This window comes from Lacerta agilis, chromosome 9 (assembly GCF_009819535.1).
Source record: "Lacerta agilis isolate rLacAgi1 chromosome 9, rLacAgi1.pri, whole genome shotgun sequence".
Lineage (NCBI taxonomy): Eukaryota > Metazoa > Chordata > Lepidosauria > Squamata > Lacertidae > Lacerta > Lacerta agilis.
This window is the reverse complement of record NC_046320.1, coordinates 64,028,914-64,046,977: the sequence shown is the minus strand read 5'-3', so window position 1 is coordinate 64,046,977 and position 18,064 is coordinate 64,028,914. Positions and strand designations below refer to the sequence as shown.

The window sequence follows — 18,064 nt, the reverse complement described above, 5'->3', positions numbered from 1 at the left end:
CTTCTGGTCCTGATCCCTAGCTCAGAGAAAGCTGTAGTTGCTGCGTTAGACCGTTGCTGTCTATATAAGCACAATCTCTTCTATAATAATATTTTATAAGGCAGCACCTTTCTGTTTCTCAAAACTAAAGCTATCCACCTTCAACTATATAAAATAGGTTCAGTTACAAGTAGGTAGCCGTGTTGGTCTGCCATAGTCAAAACAAAATAAAAAATAAAAAAAAAATCCTTCCAGTAGCACCTTAGAGACCAACTAAGTTTGTTCTTGGTATGAGCTTTCGTGTGCATGTGTATCTGAAGAAGTGTGCATGCACACGAAAGCTCATACCAAGAACAAACTTAGTTGGTCTCTAAGGTGCTACTGGAAGTAACTTTTTTATTTTTTGTTTTGTTTTGACTATAAATTAGGTTGACATTTTTGCTTCCTTGTTTGAGCATGCGTCTGAGATGCAACAGTGAATTTTGTAAAAGAGAGAGAGAGAGAGAGAGAGAGAGAGAGAGAGAGAGAGAGAGAAATGAAATAAACTGTAACATCTGACCTGGGTTTCAAACTTGCAATCCCAAACAGACCCCTTGCCCTTCACTCACTATAAAGAGGGATCAGTTAGAGGAAGTGCAGATGTTACAGTAAGGAAAATTTAGGAAGAATGGGGAGGGAGGGCAAGGCCTGGACATGCCATTTTCTCAGAGGTGTAATGTTTAGAGCTAACGGAAGGGCGAAGCCTGAAAGTGGCAACTCTGGCATCCCTGCAGAAACCAACCCTTTTTTTAAGAAGCATCCCAAAATGCTTTCCAGGAGATAAGACCAGGAGATAAAGCTAAGCCTGCTGAATGGGGGCCACAGGAACTTAATATTTTTTTTTATCAGGCTCTATGGACACATTCCACGTTTTGTTTTGTTTCGTCTTTTTTGCTGCAACGATAAGGGCCCAAAGTATTAACTTTTGGAGAGAGAGAGAGAAAAAGAGGGGAGGAAAGATGGAATTCTCAAGGTTATTTTTGTAGCGGATCCATAAAACATTTGGTTGCTATTTCTTTTTACGTGTCTGGAGTTCCCCCACGTGGCTTCAGACTGTCATTGCAGCTGTCAAGCCAGAGGAGCAGTCTCAGGGTTTGCAGATAATACTGCTTCAAACATGGGGCCAGATTCTGGCTGGTCACTGTTGTAATGTGTCTTTCACTGCATGTACACATGTGCTAGGAAGCTGTGGTTTGGCTCAGCTTTCCTGCACACGTGCGCTATTCATGCATGCAACAACACACGCATGTAGGACATGCACAGGGCTGCATATCTAAATCATGCCCTGTGATAGGTATTTTGCCAGAAGTGGATTTGTGGTGCTGGAGCCTGAAATGCAGTGGGCAGGACATGCTCCAGCCTCCTGATAGTTAGGACACGCCTGGCCAACCCAGATGCTGCATGCCATCTGCCGTTATAGGGTTGGGTGTCCTTGGTGGTTTGAGAGGCCTCCCAATTACAGCTGGCAAGGTTTCAGTGCAGATATAAACCCCTGACAGAGTGCGGCCACATTGACACAGAATGCTAAGCCAGGGGCCACACCGTGTCAGCCCAATGCACACGTGGAAGCCACACACACTCTTATGCACCGCGACCACACATGGACGTGCACATTAACTCCATGCAGTCGCCAACAATTGGACTGGGGGAGGGTTCCACTCCCCCCCCCCATGGCCGATGGGGTCATATTCTTGGAGGCTGCATCTGGTGAGAGAAGGCTAACTGTAGCTTCTTTCAAGATGGGGCCCTCTGGCAAACTGTGGTTTGTCGAGTTGCGAGCACATGTGCTAAGCTGCAGAGGGTGATTTATTAATGCAGCCCAAGTGCTCCTTCTGCAAGCAGGTAAACAAATGATGAGCAGGTTAGCTTAGCTTTGCATCCAAACCTTTGTTTTGCCCAAACCACAGTTACCTGTTTTTTAACCTAAGCTATTGTGATTTGCCTGGGTGGAACAAACCATGATCTCGGGCATCACTTCGCTTTACTGACATGCTCTGTATTGGGTATATTTTTATTCTAATGTCTTGAATATTTGCTGTAAGGCACACTGGGCACAGCTTATTGTGGAAAAGCAGCATATAAGTAAACTCAAATCAATCATTCATAAACCTTTCACAGTTTGTGTACCTGCATGCAGAAGAGAGGCATGTCGCCTAAGGGCTTGAACTGCATGCACACCATGCTTCAATAAACGATACTCCATGACTTGGCACTGCATGCAAATGCTGGCTGTGTCGTCTGATGGCCACATTTAACAATTCACAATGGGCTTTCCTGCGTTGCAAGGAGTTGGCCAACCCCCTGTGTCCCTTTCAACTCTGCAGTTCTAGGATTCTATAATTCTCTCCTGCAGAGAATCGCTTTCTGGGAGTCCACACTCCACTTTTAGAAGCTGTTGTGTGCTCAGATGTGGAGTTTAGTGCTTTCACTTGCTGTTGAGTGCTTTAAATGGAAAAGTGAGAGTTTGTCATCATTATTACAATATATATGCATATATATTTATCATGCACACCCACAGATGTTGTTGCAGCCTGGATTTCTGCTTTCTAAAGGTTTTTAAGTTTTCTCTTACCCTTGAATGCAGTGCTCCACTTTGCCTAGGAAAGGGTTTGGACTTTTCTTGGTAACAGAACCCATAGTGGCATGACTGCAGTGTTGCTGAAGTCCACTGACTGGTGGCAGATCAACCTGCTCACTGCTGCCGGCATGACTTCCCTCTGAAACCCAGCACATTGGAATGCTCCCTTTTAATCCAGAGTAAGAACTGGGCAGCTGAGGTTTTACACTGCTTGTTTGCGGCAAGGCAAAATATATAGCATCTAGCATTTTTATAACACTTCCAGGAGACAATGTGCTTTGCATTTTTGAGAGGAGCAGAACTTCCAGATCAACTTCTCCAGTTAAATGATTTCAGGAAGCAGGAGTGGGGAAAAAGCCCTCCTCCTAAGACAGCCATTACCAGCCTTCCTCAACCTGATGCCATAACTCCTATCAGCGCCATTGTGTGCTGACTTAGGCCTTTGTCTTGCATTGCTTTTTGGATGTGGAGAGAATTTGCTAGTGGGAGTCCCTCCATTCCCCCAGCATTCAAACAAGAGGTCTCCCTGGTGCAGTCCAGGAAATTCTGTACCCCCTGACTCCTGCATGCAACATGCACTCTTGCAGCATGCATTCCTTTAGCTACAATTTTCAAACATCCTAGCTTGTTAATTCTGGGAGATGTGCAGCTTTGTTCGCTTCATCAAGATTACTATAGATCTTTTCCAAGGTACTTAGTTTGCCCAGTGTTTTGTGGTGGGTGTTTGTTCCTTTGCTCAATTAAGGGTTGCTGGGGTTGTGGGTTTTTTTTTTTTAAGTGCAAAGTACAGTGTGCTACTCAAGGATAGTGATTTGCCAATTAACTGGTATATGCTTTCTAAATCTGCAATTAAATTGTTGTGTTCCAATCTGTCCCAAGACATGCAAAGGCTCCCACTGCTTGCAGAAACTTTTGCATTCGTTCCAGTGGAGGGAGCCCATCTGCACATGCGTTTCTTTGCGCACGAGGCTCTGCTCCCTTTATCTGAATCAATGGCGCATCCCGTGCACATCTAAGGAGGGCATTAGAGGGAATGTATGTGCTTGCATGAAGAAGGACCCCGGGTTCACGTCCTGGCATGCCCGCCCAGTTGAAAGGCTCTCCAGTAGCAAAGCTGGGGAAAGGCCTTTGCCTGAGCACTTGGAGGTACACAGAAAGCTGCCTTGTACAGATTATAGGTCCATTTAGCTCGGTCCTGTCTACATTGATTGGCAGTAGCTCTCCAGTGTTTCAGGCAAGAGTCTTTCCCCACCCAACCTGGAGACACAGAGGATTGAGCCTGGGAACCTCTTGCATGCATTGTGCGACTCTGGAACTGCCCATATGTTGTTGGGCTCCAAGCTCCCACCAGCCACAGCTGGCATGGCCAGTGCTCAGGAACGGACATCCAAAACAAGTGGAGAGTACCAGCTTTGGGAAGGCTGGAACAGACAGGTAGCTGGACCAGTGAAGCCTCCTAGTGGTGCAGCAATAAAACTTCTGGCACACTTGCAAAGATAAGCAGGGTCCAGTATGGTTCCAAGTTGGATGGGAGACCATGTGTCGGAATAGATGACACTCGGAGTCCCTTCTAACACTACAATTTTATTATTCTGATGGTTTGACAGAGGCAGCTGCTTGTGTCTGCCGCTGGAACCGGAGCATTAACTGGGGAAATGGATAAATTAACCGACCAGACCATCCAGGTTTTGCCACACATGGCCCTAAATTTAAAAATGCGGTGTGGCTTTTGGTCTGTGTTTTATGCCTTTGCTACTAGGCTTCCACACTATAAGAACTTAGCATGGATTTTAAAGGTTAAGGGTTGGTTGGTTTTCATTCATTCCTTCCCATTCCATAATAATCCCCTTTGCACGACCCTCTCCCATAAAGCAAGAAGCTGTCACCAGCTTCCTTGTCATTTCCCACTGATTCCCCCCCCCCAATTTAATTTCCCCACCCCTTTTTTGAGTTGCTATTATTTCTAACATTTCTGTTCTCGTTTTTGTTTTTTGATTTGCAGTTCAAGCTTCACATAAAGCCTGGCAAGTCAAAGGATGTTCCTGCATTCACCTGCTTTTGCAGTAATGAGTTTCAGCCATCTTTGGTTTTCTCTCTCTCTCTCTCTTCCCTTTAAAACACAAATCCTTACTATATTGATAATACTGTGGTGGTTTGGGTGTTGGAGCAAGGGCTACCTGGCCTTGGGCTTTACTGGGGATATTCCTTTTTCCTCTGAAGAACAGAAACTGTAAAATTGATTGGAATGGGAGCTGGAACTAGATTGTAACAATTTTAAACTTGGGTCTTGTTCATTGCACTTGGGTCCACCTTTTGGCCATTGTCCTCTTGAGATCCTCTTGAGGTGTCTGAAACTTGGATTGCTTTTGTACAACGGGCTTACGCTTCTTCTTTTTTTCCATTTTGAATGGCAAACTCCTACCCCACACCCCTGCACCAACGCACCTCTTAGCGAGAACACCATCCAGCCACGATAAAACCCTTTAAACTCCGTGGGTTTCTTTCATGGAAGGTTTAAGTACACGTTTACATTTTCCTCCCGTTGAAATCAATGGGGCTTTTGTGAGCCGTGCCTTGATTCTCCTTCAGAAGATTTAGTACAAAGGGGGTACTATTTAGGGTTTAAAAAAGAAGAAAGAAAGAAAGAAAGAAAGAAAGAAAGAAAGAAAGAAAGAACGAAAGAATTAAAAGTCCCAGTACACATGCAAATTGCTGTGTGGTCATCTGCAACCAGGGCCATGATATTTTGAAAAACCGCATCACTTGTCGGAGCGAAGGAGGGTTATAGCCATGCTCAGGAATTTTGGCTATGTATAGCACATTCCATTTATACTGAACTGGCTGACTGTGATCAGCTTTTCACACAAACCCTCCAATTACAACCCATTTCTACAACTAGCAAAGCCAGTCCAGGACTGAACAAGGTGATAGGATGATGGGAGTTGTAGTCCAAAAACAGCTGAAACACTGTCTTAGAGCAGTAGCCTGAGGAGTCATGTGGCACCACCTCTGAAGCAAATTGCTGATACAGAGTAAGGCCCCGCTTGCCCTAGTATGCATTTAAAACATTCCACTTTGAACAGTCATGGTTTCTCGCCCAAAGAATCCTGGGAAGTGGAGTTTGTTAAGGGTGGTGAGGCTGTTAGGAGGCCCCTGTTCCCTTCACAGAGCTACAATTCCCAGAGTTCCCTGGGGAGAACAATTGATGATTAAACCACTCTAGGAACTGTAGGTCTGCGAGGGGAATCGCGACCTCCTAACAACCCTGAACAATTTTAAACTACCATTCCCAGAATTACTTAGGGGAAGGAGCCATGGCTGTTTAAAGTGGTATGATGCTCCTTTAAATGTTGAGTGCAGATAGGTCTCATCCTGAGACACAAGTGTTCTAAACCCACTGGTCCCACTCCGTCTAAGCAAGACTTCTTCAGGAAATAGCTTGCAAGTCTGCGGAAGAAGCCCCAGGCTCATTGATTTGTGACATGTCTCTTACTTTGCATGACTTCGCACATGCACGATGCCTTTTGTAACATATTGGATGCTTTTCACTTTTGGCGTGTCCTTTTTAACAGCAAGTTTTGATCTTGCTTTTAACCAAACCTCGCTGCAAAACATGATATAACTAACAAATGCAGTACGTGTCCAAACCAGAGCTGCATATTACTATTTTTAATTGATGGAGGATAACCTACTACAAATGTCTGGACACAGAGGAGCCACAAGGGCATCAGATAGCACAGGAGAAACATCCCTGGAATGCTAATAATCTTTACAGCATCAAGGATTTACTGAAAGAATTAGTGATCTGATTTATTCTGAAATGAAGAAATTAAACCTACTCCCTTAGGTCACCTGATAGGAGATCTATACTAGGAATTAGGTGATGGGTGTTGTTCTTGTCATCTGATTTTAAATGAATAGGACTATCGTCCTAAATTTGTGTAAGTATATGAGCTCAGTGCAAAAGATTCATCTTTCATTTCTCAGTTCTTAGAAGTGAATAGCAGTTCCAAATATCGTGCGGGTCTCACCATCACAGTGCTGCCACGTGATCTCTCCTGTTTTTAATATTGTTGAAGTGTAGTGTGGATGCAGCCAGTCCTTTTTTTCTTTTAAAAAAATGTTTAGGGGTATTTTCATTTTGACCCAAGAAAACCACCATTTTATAGTTCAAATCGGGGAAAATAGAATCATAGAGTTGGAAGAGACCACAAGGGCCATCCAGTCCAACCCCCTGCCAAGCAGGAAACACCATCAAAAAATTCCTGACAGATGGCTGTCAAGCCTCTGCTTAAAGACCTCCAAAATAAATACAGTAAATGGACAAAAAGTACAAAGATTCACAAAATGTTTAGGGCCATGCGTACCCCTGCATCTCCACCAGGAAAAAAAGCACTGGATGCAGCCATAGGAGAGAGACAGCCATGATTTTCCTGCTACGTAAGAACCATCCCTCAGGCTTCACGCCATTGGTTAAACCATGGTTAGTTGCTGGTTGTTGTCAAAGCTCTGCTTGGGCCAGGACTTCAGAACTGCTGCTGCAAGGACAAGATAGGCTGAGTGAGCAAGGTTTTGCCAGACTACAGTCAAAGGCACCTCCTTGAGGGCTTATTCGCACAATTTTACACGTGCACCCAAATCTGCTTTGCCTCGTTTCTGAGTGTGCACCCAGTTTTAAGTTGTGGTGTTGAAAAATAGGTGTTTGGGAGCACACACCCATGCTCGCCAGAGTGCCAGGAATGGGTGCGGCTCCCTGTTGATTGTGTGCATGAGTGTGCCTGTTAATGGTTAGCAGGATTTACACAACAAAAACTGGCAAGTAGGTAGAGAGTAAGAGTATTGTGGGAATGTGAGGGTTTTGGGACGTACAAGAGGGTAGAGCAGCCTTCACCAACCTTCAGATGTTTTCGACTACTTCTCCCATAAGAGGCCAGCCTGAACATGATGGGGGCTGATGCGAGTTGTAGCCCAGACATTTTGGCGGAGTTGGGAGACATGTTTGTCAAAGGCTGGGCCCAGCGGAGAGAGAAATGGCTACAGCAGCCTGACTTTCTGCAGAGCGAATATGCCACATGTATTATTATTATTTTAAAAAAAAAAAGGTTTCAGTAACACCTTGCCTGCAACCAATGTCCAAAGTTGGGCCAAGCAGGGATAGAAGGAAAGTGCCTTGGAATTCCAGTGACTTTCAGATCAATTTCTATCTCATTAACGCCACAACTTTATGAAGCTGGTCTAACCATCACGACTTCCCAGGGAACTGCGGAAGACATAGCTTGTGGTCTCTGCACCCTTGTTTTAAAACAGCATTTTCCAGGTTTCTTGAGCAGAACGTGAAGCCGTGCAGCAGCCAAACAAATTTTGCTCGTACTTGCTCATACTCACGGTGTCAATGTAGAGCTGTGAGGGAAAACAAGCCTCTCCTGTCCAAACTACTTTTACTGTTCCCACTTTGAAATTGTATGTGCCAGCCAAGGCAAATATTGGAATGAAATCTCACCCCGTACCCAACCTCCTCTTCCTCCTTTGCTTTCCCTCGCTCTCACTTTAACTGTTGTGAAACTGACTCTGAAGTATTTAACTGTTTGTATTTTTCTGTGCTGAACAGAACGTTTTCCTTTCTGACACTTTCCAAGAGATGGCGATTCCTGTTTACCTTCTGCTTCCCTCAGCCTTTTCTCTACCGCTGATGTGCAGCCAATTCCCCCTCTGCTTCCAGCTAGGTAGTCTCCTGTTTCTTACCTTATTTTTTTAAGCACTCTTTGAAATTGCGCTCGTCACCAAAGTCACCACCCTGCCTTCGCTTTCCAACTTTGCTTGCTTCTCTGCCAAACCGCCAAGGGGTCTTTTTCCTTTTTTCCTCTTCCCTTGCTCTTAAGCAGCAAAAAGGCTAATCTGTTTGCTAAGAACATAGTTCTTAGCAAAAGCCAGAAGGCTGGTTCACACATCACACTAAACACAGGTTCAAGCTGCCTCTGCAGATGGACAAGTCTTCGTGTGGCGAGATGTAATCCTCTTGATTTGTGGAGCCCAGAGGTTGTGCAAATGGACTGTGCTTGTTGAAACATTACACTCAGCTGTTCAAGTGTCCATCTCAGCTGTCTGCATGCACAGGTTGTACCTTGGTGGAATATGATGTGTGAACACCCTTAGCAGGACGGCTGAAAACCTGCCCATAGGGAGGCAGGTCAGCAAAAGATAGGACCAGTTTTGTGCTATGCTATAATACAGCCTTCGCCAACCTGGTGCCCTCCAAAGGCTTGTAGTCCGAACTTGTAGTCCAAAACATCTGAAGGTCTCCAGGTTGGCTAAAGCTGCTTCAATGCAAGCATGGCAGCCGAAAGAAAGACTCTCCAGCTAAGCAATCTGGATGAAAAGTAGCGATCCAAGCAACTGCTTCTCTCTTGGCCTTGAACAGAAGGAGCCAGTTTCCTAACCATGCAATGCAACAGCTTCGTTGTGTAACTATATGTTCAAGTTTCCCGAAGCTTGAATGCTTGTGTGCCGTGTTTGCACCAGCCATGTCTCTGTGTGTCCTTGCTCCTAATCGGCTTTTGTGCCTGCTCAATTTGTTTAAAGTATTTTATTTGTTCCTCCTGCTTAGTTTGAGAGAATCCCTCTGAGAAATAAGATGCTTTCCATCTATAGCAACCTACCAAGCAGTGGGGAGAACTTGACCAGAAGTTTCTTCCCAGAAATCAGAACCGGGGGGGGGGGGTGTAATTAAAATTCTCTTCCCAGCTTGGTGAGGAGGCCGTACAGGCACATGATTTACCAGGCTCTTGACAGCCTTGCAGATAAGCCAGCCTGCCCATGCATGTCAGTGCCAGCCCTTGTGGCACCTAGGCCACCTCCTGTTCCCTCCCCCTGCAAGCCCCTTCCAGTTTTCAAAAGCCTCCTTATCTGATCACCTGGAAGCAGGACTTAGTCACCACAGGTGAGTAGGCAAGTGGCTAATGTGCCAGGTTAGACGACAGATAGTAGCCCACAATATGCATCCTTGCTAAAGCAAGCATTTTGTCTTGTCAATTTCCAGCAGTCAGTATAGCTCAGGGCACAGCTGTCAACTTTTCCCTTTTCTTGCAAGGAATCCTATTCGGAATAAGGGGATTTCCATTTAAAAAAAGGGAAAAGTTGACAGCTATGGTTCAGGGGTCAGCAAATATTTTCAGCAGGGGGCCAGTCCACTGTCCTTCAGACCTTGTCGGGGGCTGGACTATATTTTTTTTGGGGGGGGGATGAACGAATTCCTATGCCCCACAAATAACCCAGAGATGCATTTTAAATAAAAGCACACATTCTACTCGTGTAAAAACATGCTGATTCCCAGACCATCCGCAGGCCAGATTTAGAAGGCGATTGGGCCAGATCCTGCCCCCGGCCTTAGTTTGCCTACCCATGGTATAGCTCCGTTCAGATACTTAGCAAGCTAGTAACGCAGTTCAAGTGGTGGAGAAACAGGTAAAAGTTATCCCCAGCCTCTGTGCCATGGGTCGGCTCTTCTTTCAGCCCCAGGGCCGCTTGTGCTGATGTACAGCCTTCCAAGGGCCACATTCTGATGTGGTTGATGGGATCAGAGGCAGGCTAGTTTCTGCCTCTGTTTCACCCCTCTCTGTCCTCATCCAGAGACATTATCAGTTTGAAAGGACATCACAGCTAGGTCAAAACACTTGAAATATAAAGCAAGGGCCAGTGGGGTGTGTGGCCAGAGGAGAGTTCCAGGGGCTACATGGTGAGGCCTGGAGGGCCGCATTTGGCTCCTGGCCCTGCGGTTTCTCACCCCTGCCCTATGACAACATGCAGTATGGTCGCTCTTTGAGGAATATGGGAATTGGACCTTAATTATTAGCAATCAGAAAGTCTCTTGGGCTGATTTAGTGACGCTTGGAAGCATTTGCTTCTTGGTAAACAGGCAGAAGCCTTTTGGAGACTCCCGCAAATGATTAGTCTAGAGAAGAGGTGACGACTAGGACAGAGGCTTCCCCCCTTTTTCTGCTTTTGAAAGATGACAACTTCTTGAAAGCCCCTGAAGACCGAAGACTCACTGTTGGACTTCATTGGGTACCTTCGCTGACGTCAGTAAATTCCCCACTCAGTCTCACCTCTCTTTCGTTGTTAAAGCTTAAGTCAGTAAAGTTTAAGTCAGTAAAGATTCTGTTGCCAACCCCTGTTCAAAAGCAACAGTAATTAATAAAACTGCCTGTTGAACAGCTGTGTTGATCAAGAGATACCACACACACACACACAGTCATCAGAAAATCAGTCCAGTTCAGCTTTGCTAATATGGGCTGAGATTTGCATTGTCTGGAACACCCCTGAAGTAGGGTGCAAGGTTCTTTGTCCCTGAGAGCCTGTGGGTTTAGACCCAGCATTTGTTTAAAGAACATGGCTGTCTTTGCAGTGCCTGGTTGCTAGGAGGACAAAAATAAGGACCAAGTGCAGGCACCCAGCCCCTGGAGATTCTGCTATTTGCAGCCTAGGTCTAGATGTCTCTATAGACCTCCTGTTGCAAACCCCTTTGCCAAATATATTCTGGCTTTTGTCCTTCTTTCTTTTTTAAACTCTGCGGGTTTCTTTCTTTCCTTCCTTCCTAGCCCATTAATCCAGAGGATGAAGTTCATTCTTGGGGTGGGGGTGGGGATTTAATATTTTTTTTCTTTCCCTTATTGCTCTGATCTCCCTCCCTCCTCCCCCTTCAGAAACCCCCATAACGTAAAGTTATTTGTTGATGTATGCTCCAATCTGACTCTTGAACGGCCTTTTCGAAACCCACCTTTTAAACGTTTTGAAACATGGCGTCTTTATGGCACCTTAAGAGTGGACTGCTGTCCACCTCTTGTCAGTTGGTTGCCCATAACTAGGTGCACCGGAATTTTAATGTGTGTGCAGTCGAAAGCACCTCCGGGTATAGGGCAGCATATAAATTCAATTAATAATATAATAATAATCAGTTCAGTACAGATAAGCAGCAGCCACACTCAGATGCAAATCCCAGCATATATTTGGAGAGACACCAGATTTATCTGATCCCGATCCAACGAGAGATGCATGCATGGAAGCTGGCTTACCTGCATGGGTCCCCTTAGCTCAGAAAGGTGAAGCACCTGTGGCCTTTTCGATATTGCCGGTCTACCAACAGTCCCAACCATCATGGCCAGTGCTTAAAGAAGATGGCAGTTGTAGTCCTACAACATTTGGAGGGCCACGGGTTCCCCGGATGACTTCAGGGAGCTAATTAACTTACAGAGAGCCAGGGTCTTGCCCTACTTTAGCCACTCCCCGGACCATGTTTAGCTTGCTAAATATTGCACTTGCTTCTCCTTTCTGTATCTATGCCTTTCTTCACAGCAGTCCTTGGCTCTGCACGGAATAATGTCTCTCCTCAAAAGCTTTTTGGATGTGCTTTCTCCTTTGCATGTAAGTATAGCTGCACAAGACCATTCTGCCCACCTTTAGGAACTGCCCGAAAGGGCTGGGTTTTTTTTTTGCAAACGGGTCGGTTCATGATCTGCAGGGGTGCAGAGATGTTCCAATATTACTTTGGCTAAATTGCAACTCGGTAGTACAGTCAGAAGGGGCGAACCAGCAAGTGACTTCAGTCCAGCAACAGTTGATCAGTGGCACAGTTTAGTCACAAACAATGTTCAAAGGGTATTTAATTGCTTTGCTGCTGGAGCCTGTGCATGTTGAACCAGAAATTATATTCAGTTCAGTTGAAGTTACTTCCAAGTAAGCGTGCTGTACTGTACATATTGATTGCAGGGGGGTCTTCTAAGTAAAGATGTTTAGGATTGTTCTGTTGATCTGATATCCAGAAAGTTTCATTGAGAGATCATTAGAAGAGGAGGAGGAGGAAAGGAGTTTGGATTTGATATCCCGCTTTATCACTACCCGAAGGAGTCTCAAAGCGGCTAACATTCTCCTTTCCCTTCCTCCCAAACTGCCAAGCGAAAATGTTTAATATCCAAGGGGTGAACGTTTAGTTCACTTTCAGCAGTGGTGATTATCCAGGAATGAGTTACTCCTGCCCCAACAATTTGGAGGTAGGGCTATGCAATTTGTATTTTTTTGTTTTTTGTTTTTTGGCCTGGCCCTTCACTGACAGGAGCCTCCCGCAATTCCAGCCCTGTTTGCTTCGAGCGACAGCGCTTTCATGGTGCTCCCATTTTTATTTTTATTTTGTGCTAGGAAAAAGCCCACTTCACCATTTTGTGTGATCTCCCAGCTTAGCCACCCTAAATACCCAGGTTTTACTGGTAGTCCTAGAAAAAAACACAGCTTAGAGACAGAAGCTCCATTTTTAATATGCATGCTTACGTGTCTATTTTCTATTTTATATGCATTTCAATGTGTGGAACAGCTGCCCATTCCTGCATTGCAGGGGGTTGGAACAGATGATCCTCGGGGTCCCTTCCAACTCTGGAATTCTGTGATTCTGTGAATACCTGCCATGAGACAGCCGAGTTCCATAACTTCCTGGAGCCAGCTGGCCATCCACTTAGCTTAGTGTTCTGTCACTCAAACCAATAAGTAGAGAAATGATGACCGGCCCTTGGGTAAATCCTCACTCTTGCATTTGGCCAGCTCCGGTAGTGTTTAGTCAGGAAGGTCAAGTGATCGAGATGTTTACCATTCGCTTATTTTTTTTTTTGAAGAAGTGCTTGCTATAAAAAGGAGCAGGAAAACAAGACCCAAACTTTTATCTAATTTGGTTGGGGTTTTGTTTTGTTTTGTTTTTGTTTTGCTGAACACAAGAAATGTCCACGGTGTCTTATTCCAAGTGCCAAAGGCTGTAACAGCTGCAGCTGTATATATTTTTGCACTTGAATAAAAACCATACCCCTTTTGCTGTGCCCTGGGAGGGTTGGTGTTGGTGTTGGGGGGGTGGGGTTTGTTTCTTACAAAAATGTTTGGTGCAATGGCTTCACGTTGCTTCAAAGTAAGACCAGCCTTGGTCTGCATCCCTGGAAGGTGTGATGGATAATTAATACAGAGTGGTATTTTGGAAATCACTCAGCGCTGGCCTGCCCACTTCTGTCGCAGCCAGCGGGGAAATGCCGATGGGACAAAGGGTGGCTCTGGAATCACGAATAGCATAGCAACAATCCACCCCACCCATTGCAACTTGAACTTGCTTGCTTCTTTCCCATGGATAATTTCATATCCTAAGCACCATACAATGGCTGCTTCCTGGAGAGAGTTGATTGGTTTTACCAACCACCACCACAATCTCTCTCTCTCTCTCTCTCTCTCTCTCTCAGGGTTGATGGGGTTAGTTGAGATTCAATAAGGCTAGAGCTTTGCTATTGCCAGTCACAACCAGGGCCATCGTAAGCATATCCGGCGCCATGGTGCAAAGATCCCTCCGGCGCCCCCCCCCCTTTCCCAGAGTTTTTGACCTTTTTTAGGGCTGGAGGAGGCAGGCAGCGGCTGGAGGGTGGCTCCTCCGGCAGGGAAGAGGCGGAAGCTGGACGCGGCACCTCCTGGCTCAGCTGGCCTCTTCGTGCCACGGTGGCCACAGCAGGCAGCACACCAAGCGAGCAGGCCTGCGCCGAGAGAGGGTGCATGCGCCGCTCCCGCCAAGCGGCGGCTCGGTTTTTTCCCTTTTAGCCTTCTGGCGCCCCGCAGAATTCAGCGCCTGCAGGCTAAAAGGGAAAAAATGGAGCCGACGCTCGGCGGGAGTGGCACACGCTCATTCAGCGCACTCGTTCGGTGTTCCCCGGACTCTCGCCTGGCGCCCTCCAGAACTTGGCACCCTGCACCACTAGCCTTTATGGGTAAGATGGGCCTGGTCACAACTGGTTTCCTATTTGACAGTGAGATTATAGGTGTTTGCCACACGTGGTTCATGACTTACTATCTGAAACTGCCCAGTGATTCCCATACTGTATTAAGAATTAGTATAAGCAAGTGATGGCCTTGCTTGCTTGAAGCTCTGCCAACTTGCAACCTTCCTCCAAAATCCCTTTCTAAGAGGGCATTAACGTGCCATCTCAGCCCCCCCCCCCCCGGGTGCTAAAATGTCAAACGCTGATCACCAAACAGAGAGCTATCTCATGAGGGCAATCCCCCCCCCAATCACATCACCTTTCTGAGTGTGGCAGAAGTGGCTTGCCCAGACACCGGCTGCATTCGGAGGCATTTGCTTCTTGGTCAGCCAATATGTGTCCAGGTCAATTCCATTACGCACTCCATCTCCCGTCTTGCCAATTGGAACTATGGAGGGTCCAATTGAGGGAAAGTAGGGCTCTTAAAAATAATAACAAAAGGGGAAATGCTAGACTCCAAACATAAGGGAACAAAGAACAAAGTCTTGATGGAGCACCACAATTCTAAAAAAATATATATTGTGCGTTTAGTGTTGACGTTGAATGTGATGTTAGTGGCAACTGGTGAGCCAGTAACAGCAGCTATGAGCTCCTAGACATTGACATATGAATGGGATCCCGTGAACACCCAAGATGGGGTGAGATGCAGCTACTTCTGTGATATCAAAACGAGCAAATAAACACTTGGGGCAAGCTATACCAGAAGTCACAGTGTTAAGCAAGAATGCCAGTGTTAATGGTGACAGTGCATTGTTATTCGGGACGGCTGCAACCACACTGGTTTACACATTAACCTTAACATGTACGCTCCGCTGTCTGCGTACTGCACCGTCAAAACTCCAGCACGCTCTTTCTCCTGCCTAGAGTTGCTTGCACTGTTACCAGGTAGATGCTTACATGGTTTTTGTTTTCAAGCCAGCCCCATTTAATAGGCAGCCAACACTCACAAACGCAGCCAGAGTTTGCAGATTGAAGCCATTTAATTCCATTTGCACCAAATCATGGATTTTCTATGCAGTATAAACATGGGGCTCCCCACTTCAAGAGCCGCCCTATTAGTTTTACCAGGAATGATGCCTACAAATGTCCTGTTTTGCTATGTGACAAACTGAGGCGCGTGTTGTGAACATTTATTATACCTTTAGAGGTTTGTAACTTTCCGACTTGCCATTCATGGACGCCAACCTGTAACCTTGCCATATCTTTGCACCAAAAGGGGGTCTAAAACCAACGTTGCATTTACGGTAAAGTAGTCCTTACATCTGTGTAGCTGGAGCCTGGCAGTGTAGCCTTGAAACATATATGAAGGGTTCTGTTTTATCTCCTCCTCTCCCCCAGTTTTATTGATATTGAACTGTGAACAGCCGTAGGAATATGTCGTTTGTATACTTCTGTTTTGTGGGATTTTGTGTTGTTGTTTTTTAAGGGGAGGGGGGAGTTTGCTGACTGCCTTAAAAACTTTTTAGGTGTAGTTTCTTCTATTCATTTCCTATTTTGAAAGTATCCTATGTTTTTACCAGAATGACTTTGTAACCGACTTACAGTGTTAATATAGCACTATATATATGTGTTATGTATCCGTCCATTAGACTTTTGTTAACACTACTCAGTGTCAAAAATGGTTTGGTTTTTCCAAGCACACCAACAATCAGCATCTTTGTGCATTTGACAGACACGGGGTTTGGGTGTTTGGGTTTTTTTTTGGTTTTGTATATGTTCTTGGAAGTTCACTTCTGAAGAGTCCGAACACACAAAAGCGGGAAGGAGAAAATACATTTCAAAAAAAAGCAAAAGCAAAACTTAACATGCATTATTATTTTTTGCGGCCTTCATTTTTAAAATATTTTGGTTTGCCACTTAATCTTTCTGGGGGTGATGGGGAGGCAGGAATTGGGAACGGCAGGCACTTGCGCCCAGCTGGTTTTCAGCCTTTAGGGGTCTCTTCTATCATCGCTTTGTGCACACACACCCCATCCCCTTTTTCTTTTGCTCCCCCCTTTTTGGTCACAGATCATTGGGCACTGTCACTGCCATTTTAAATTGTCCATTCTGTGCTCTCTCGTCTCCCCCCCCCCCTCACAGCATCTTGGCAAGGTCCAGACATCTTTGTGCTTCATTCTTGCATGTTCCAGCCTCTTTATACTCGGGTCTGTTTTTGGCATTCCTGCATTCAGTGCAAAGGGCAGGAGGGCTGCCAGTATCTGGCAATGGACTTAACCCTCAGAATCCTTTGCTTCAGTTTAGAAAGGGATAAGTGTAGCAGCGGATGGGCATTCAATGGCACGGGGGGCAGGGAGGGAGGTGCCTTGCAAAATTTTGGCAACTGGGGTTTTGACTCTGGCTGGGGTGGGACTGCAGGTCAGCATCCCCTGCACTATTTTGCAGATTTGCACAGATTTTGACTGTGCAGCAGAACAGCTCCTCCTTTTCCTCTCCCCGTGCACCTCTTAAATCTGTTTGCGGCACTTCTCGAACCCTCTGGAGCAGTTTTGGGGCAGGGGGAAGGCAAAGAAGGTGCACATGAAAATCCTTGCCCTAATGTTGGGGGGGGGGAAAAACCCTTGAGGGTCGAGATTTGCCCCCCTCTCTCTCGCCCATGTGGAACAGAACGAGATATTTACAAAACAGGCAGAATAAGCATCATTAGATTTGATCCAGATTGCCAAGTTGTGTTTCTTTTGGGAAGGGCCGCAGGTGCCTGCCAGCCCCGACTATATCAATCCCACCCCAACCTTCCTTCTCACTTTTCCCTTCACAGTTTCCTTTTTTTAAACAAACAGCTGTTGTTGGGTTTTGTTTTTGTTTTTATTTTCCTTTTCGCTTCCCCCTTTTTGGATTCTGAACCTTTTCTTTCTCTCTCTCTCTCTCTCTCTCTTTTCCGTAGCTTCTTCTTTATGTAGCTGTCAGTCACCTTGCCAAGGTCCACTTCCCTCTCTCCTAATGGACAGTAGCGCATTAGAGGAGGCCAGCATGGCATATGCCAGACACACCCATTGGGAGACAAGTTACCTCATTCTTCCACCACCTCTGCCTTTCTGTCTTTTTCGAAAACTGTGACTCACTGCGGTGTGTGTGTGTGTGCGTGCGTGTGCGTATGTGTGTGTGTGTCTTTCCCGAGCGTCAGTCCACTCGCTGTTGACGACCGACCTTGACTTTTCACACTGCCCAGACTGACAGACACAAAAGGTGGCAGAGAAAACTTGGGTGGCACCCCAAGACATTTGCACTGGGAACTTTCTTCTTCCTTTCCTTTTGATACAACAGGCACCTGCCGCTGGACATGAGAACAAGGAAATTATGGACTGCAAAAGAGTGTGTATGTGTGTTTGTGTGAAAGAGAGAAAGGTGTGTGTGTGTGTGTGTGTAAGCCAGAGATGGTTGCTCAAGCGTTTAAACCCTACTCAGCTCTAGAGCTAAATTTAATTCTCTCCAAGAGACATTGCAAAAAAAAAATAATGGTTGCTCTGAAAGCCATATGAACTCTCAAGGGTTCCCAGTATTTGTCTTCATAACACTCCCCTAAATTGAGGGCGGAGGAAGTAACGACGATGACACCGGTTTGGACATATCCGAACTTAAGGAAGGAGCCATCCATGTTTCGGATTGCAAACCTGCTTTTAATCAGGTTTCATTTGTGTGG

At 45.8% G+C, this 18,064-nt stretch overlaps 1 protein-coding gene across 3 annotated transcripts in view; it reads left to right on the top strand.

Moving 5' to 3' along the window:
* SEPTIN11 (septin 11) overlaps nucleotides 1–17,490 on the top strand; it is a 95,042-nt gene extending 77,552 nt beyond the window's left edge. The window contains exon 10 of one of the 3 annotated variants that reach the window (XM_033160857.1): nucleotides 17,309–17,490. In XM_033160857.1, coding sequence (XP_033016748.1) covers nucleotides 17,309–17,324 — 16 coding nt within the window. In that variant the 3' untranslated portion in view covers nucleotides 17,325–17,490. Of the gene's footprint in view, nucleotides 1–4,598; nucleotides 5,009–11,944; nucleotides 12,196–17,308 lie in introns of those variants that run through there. The other 2 variants (XM_033160859.1, XM_033160856.1) reach the window with 2 other exon arrangements.
* The last annotated feature ends 574 nt before the right edge of the window (nucleotides 17,491–18,064 follow it).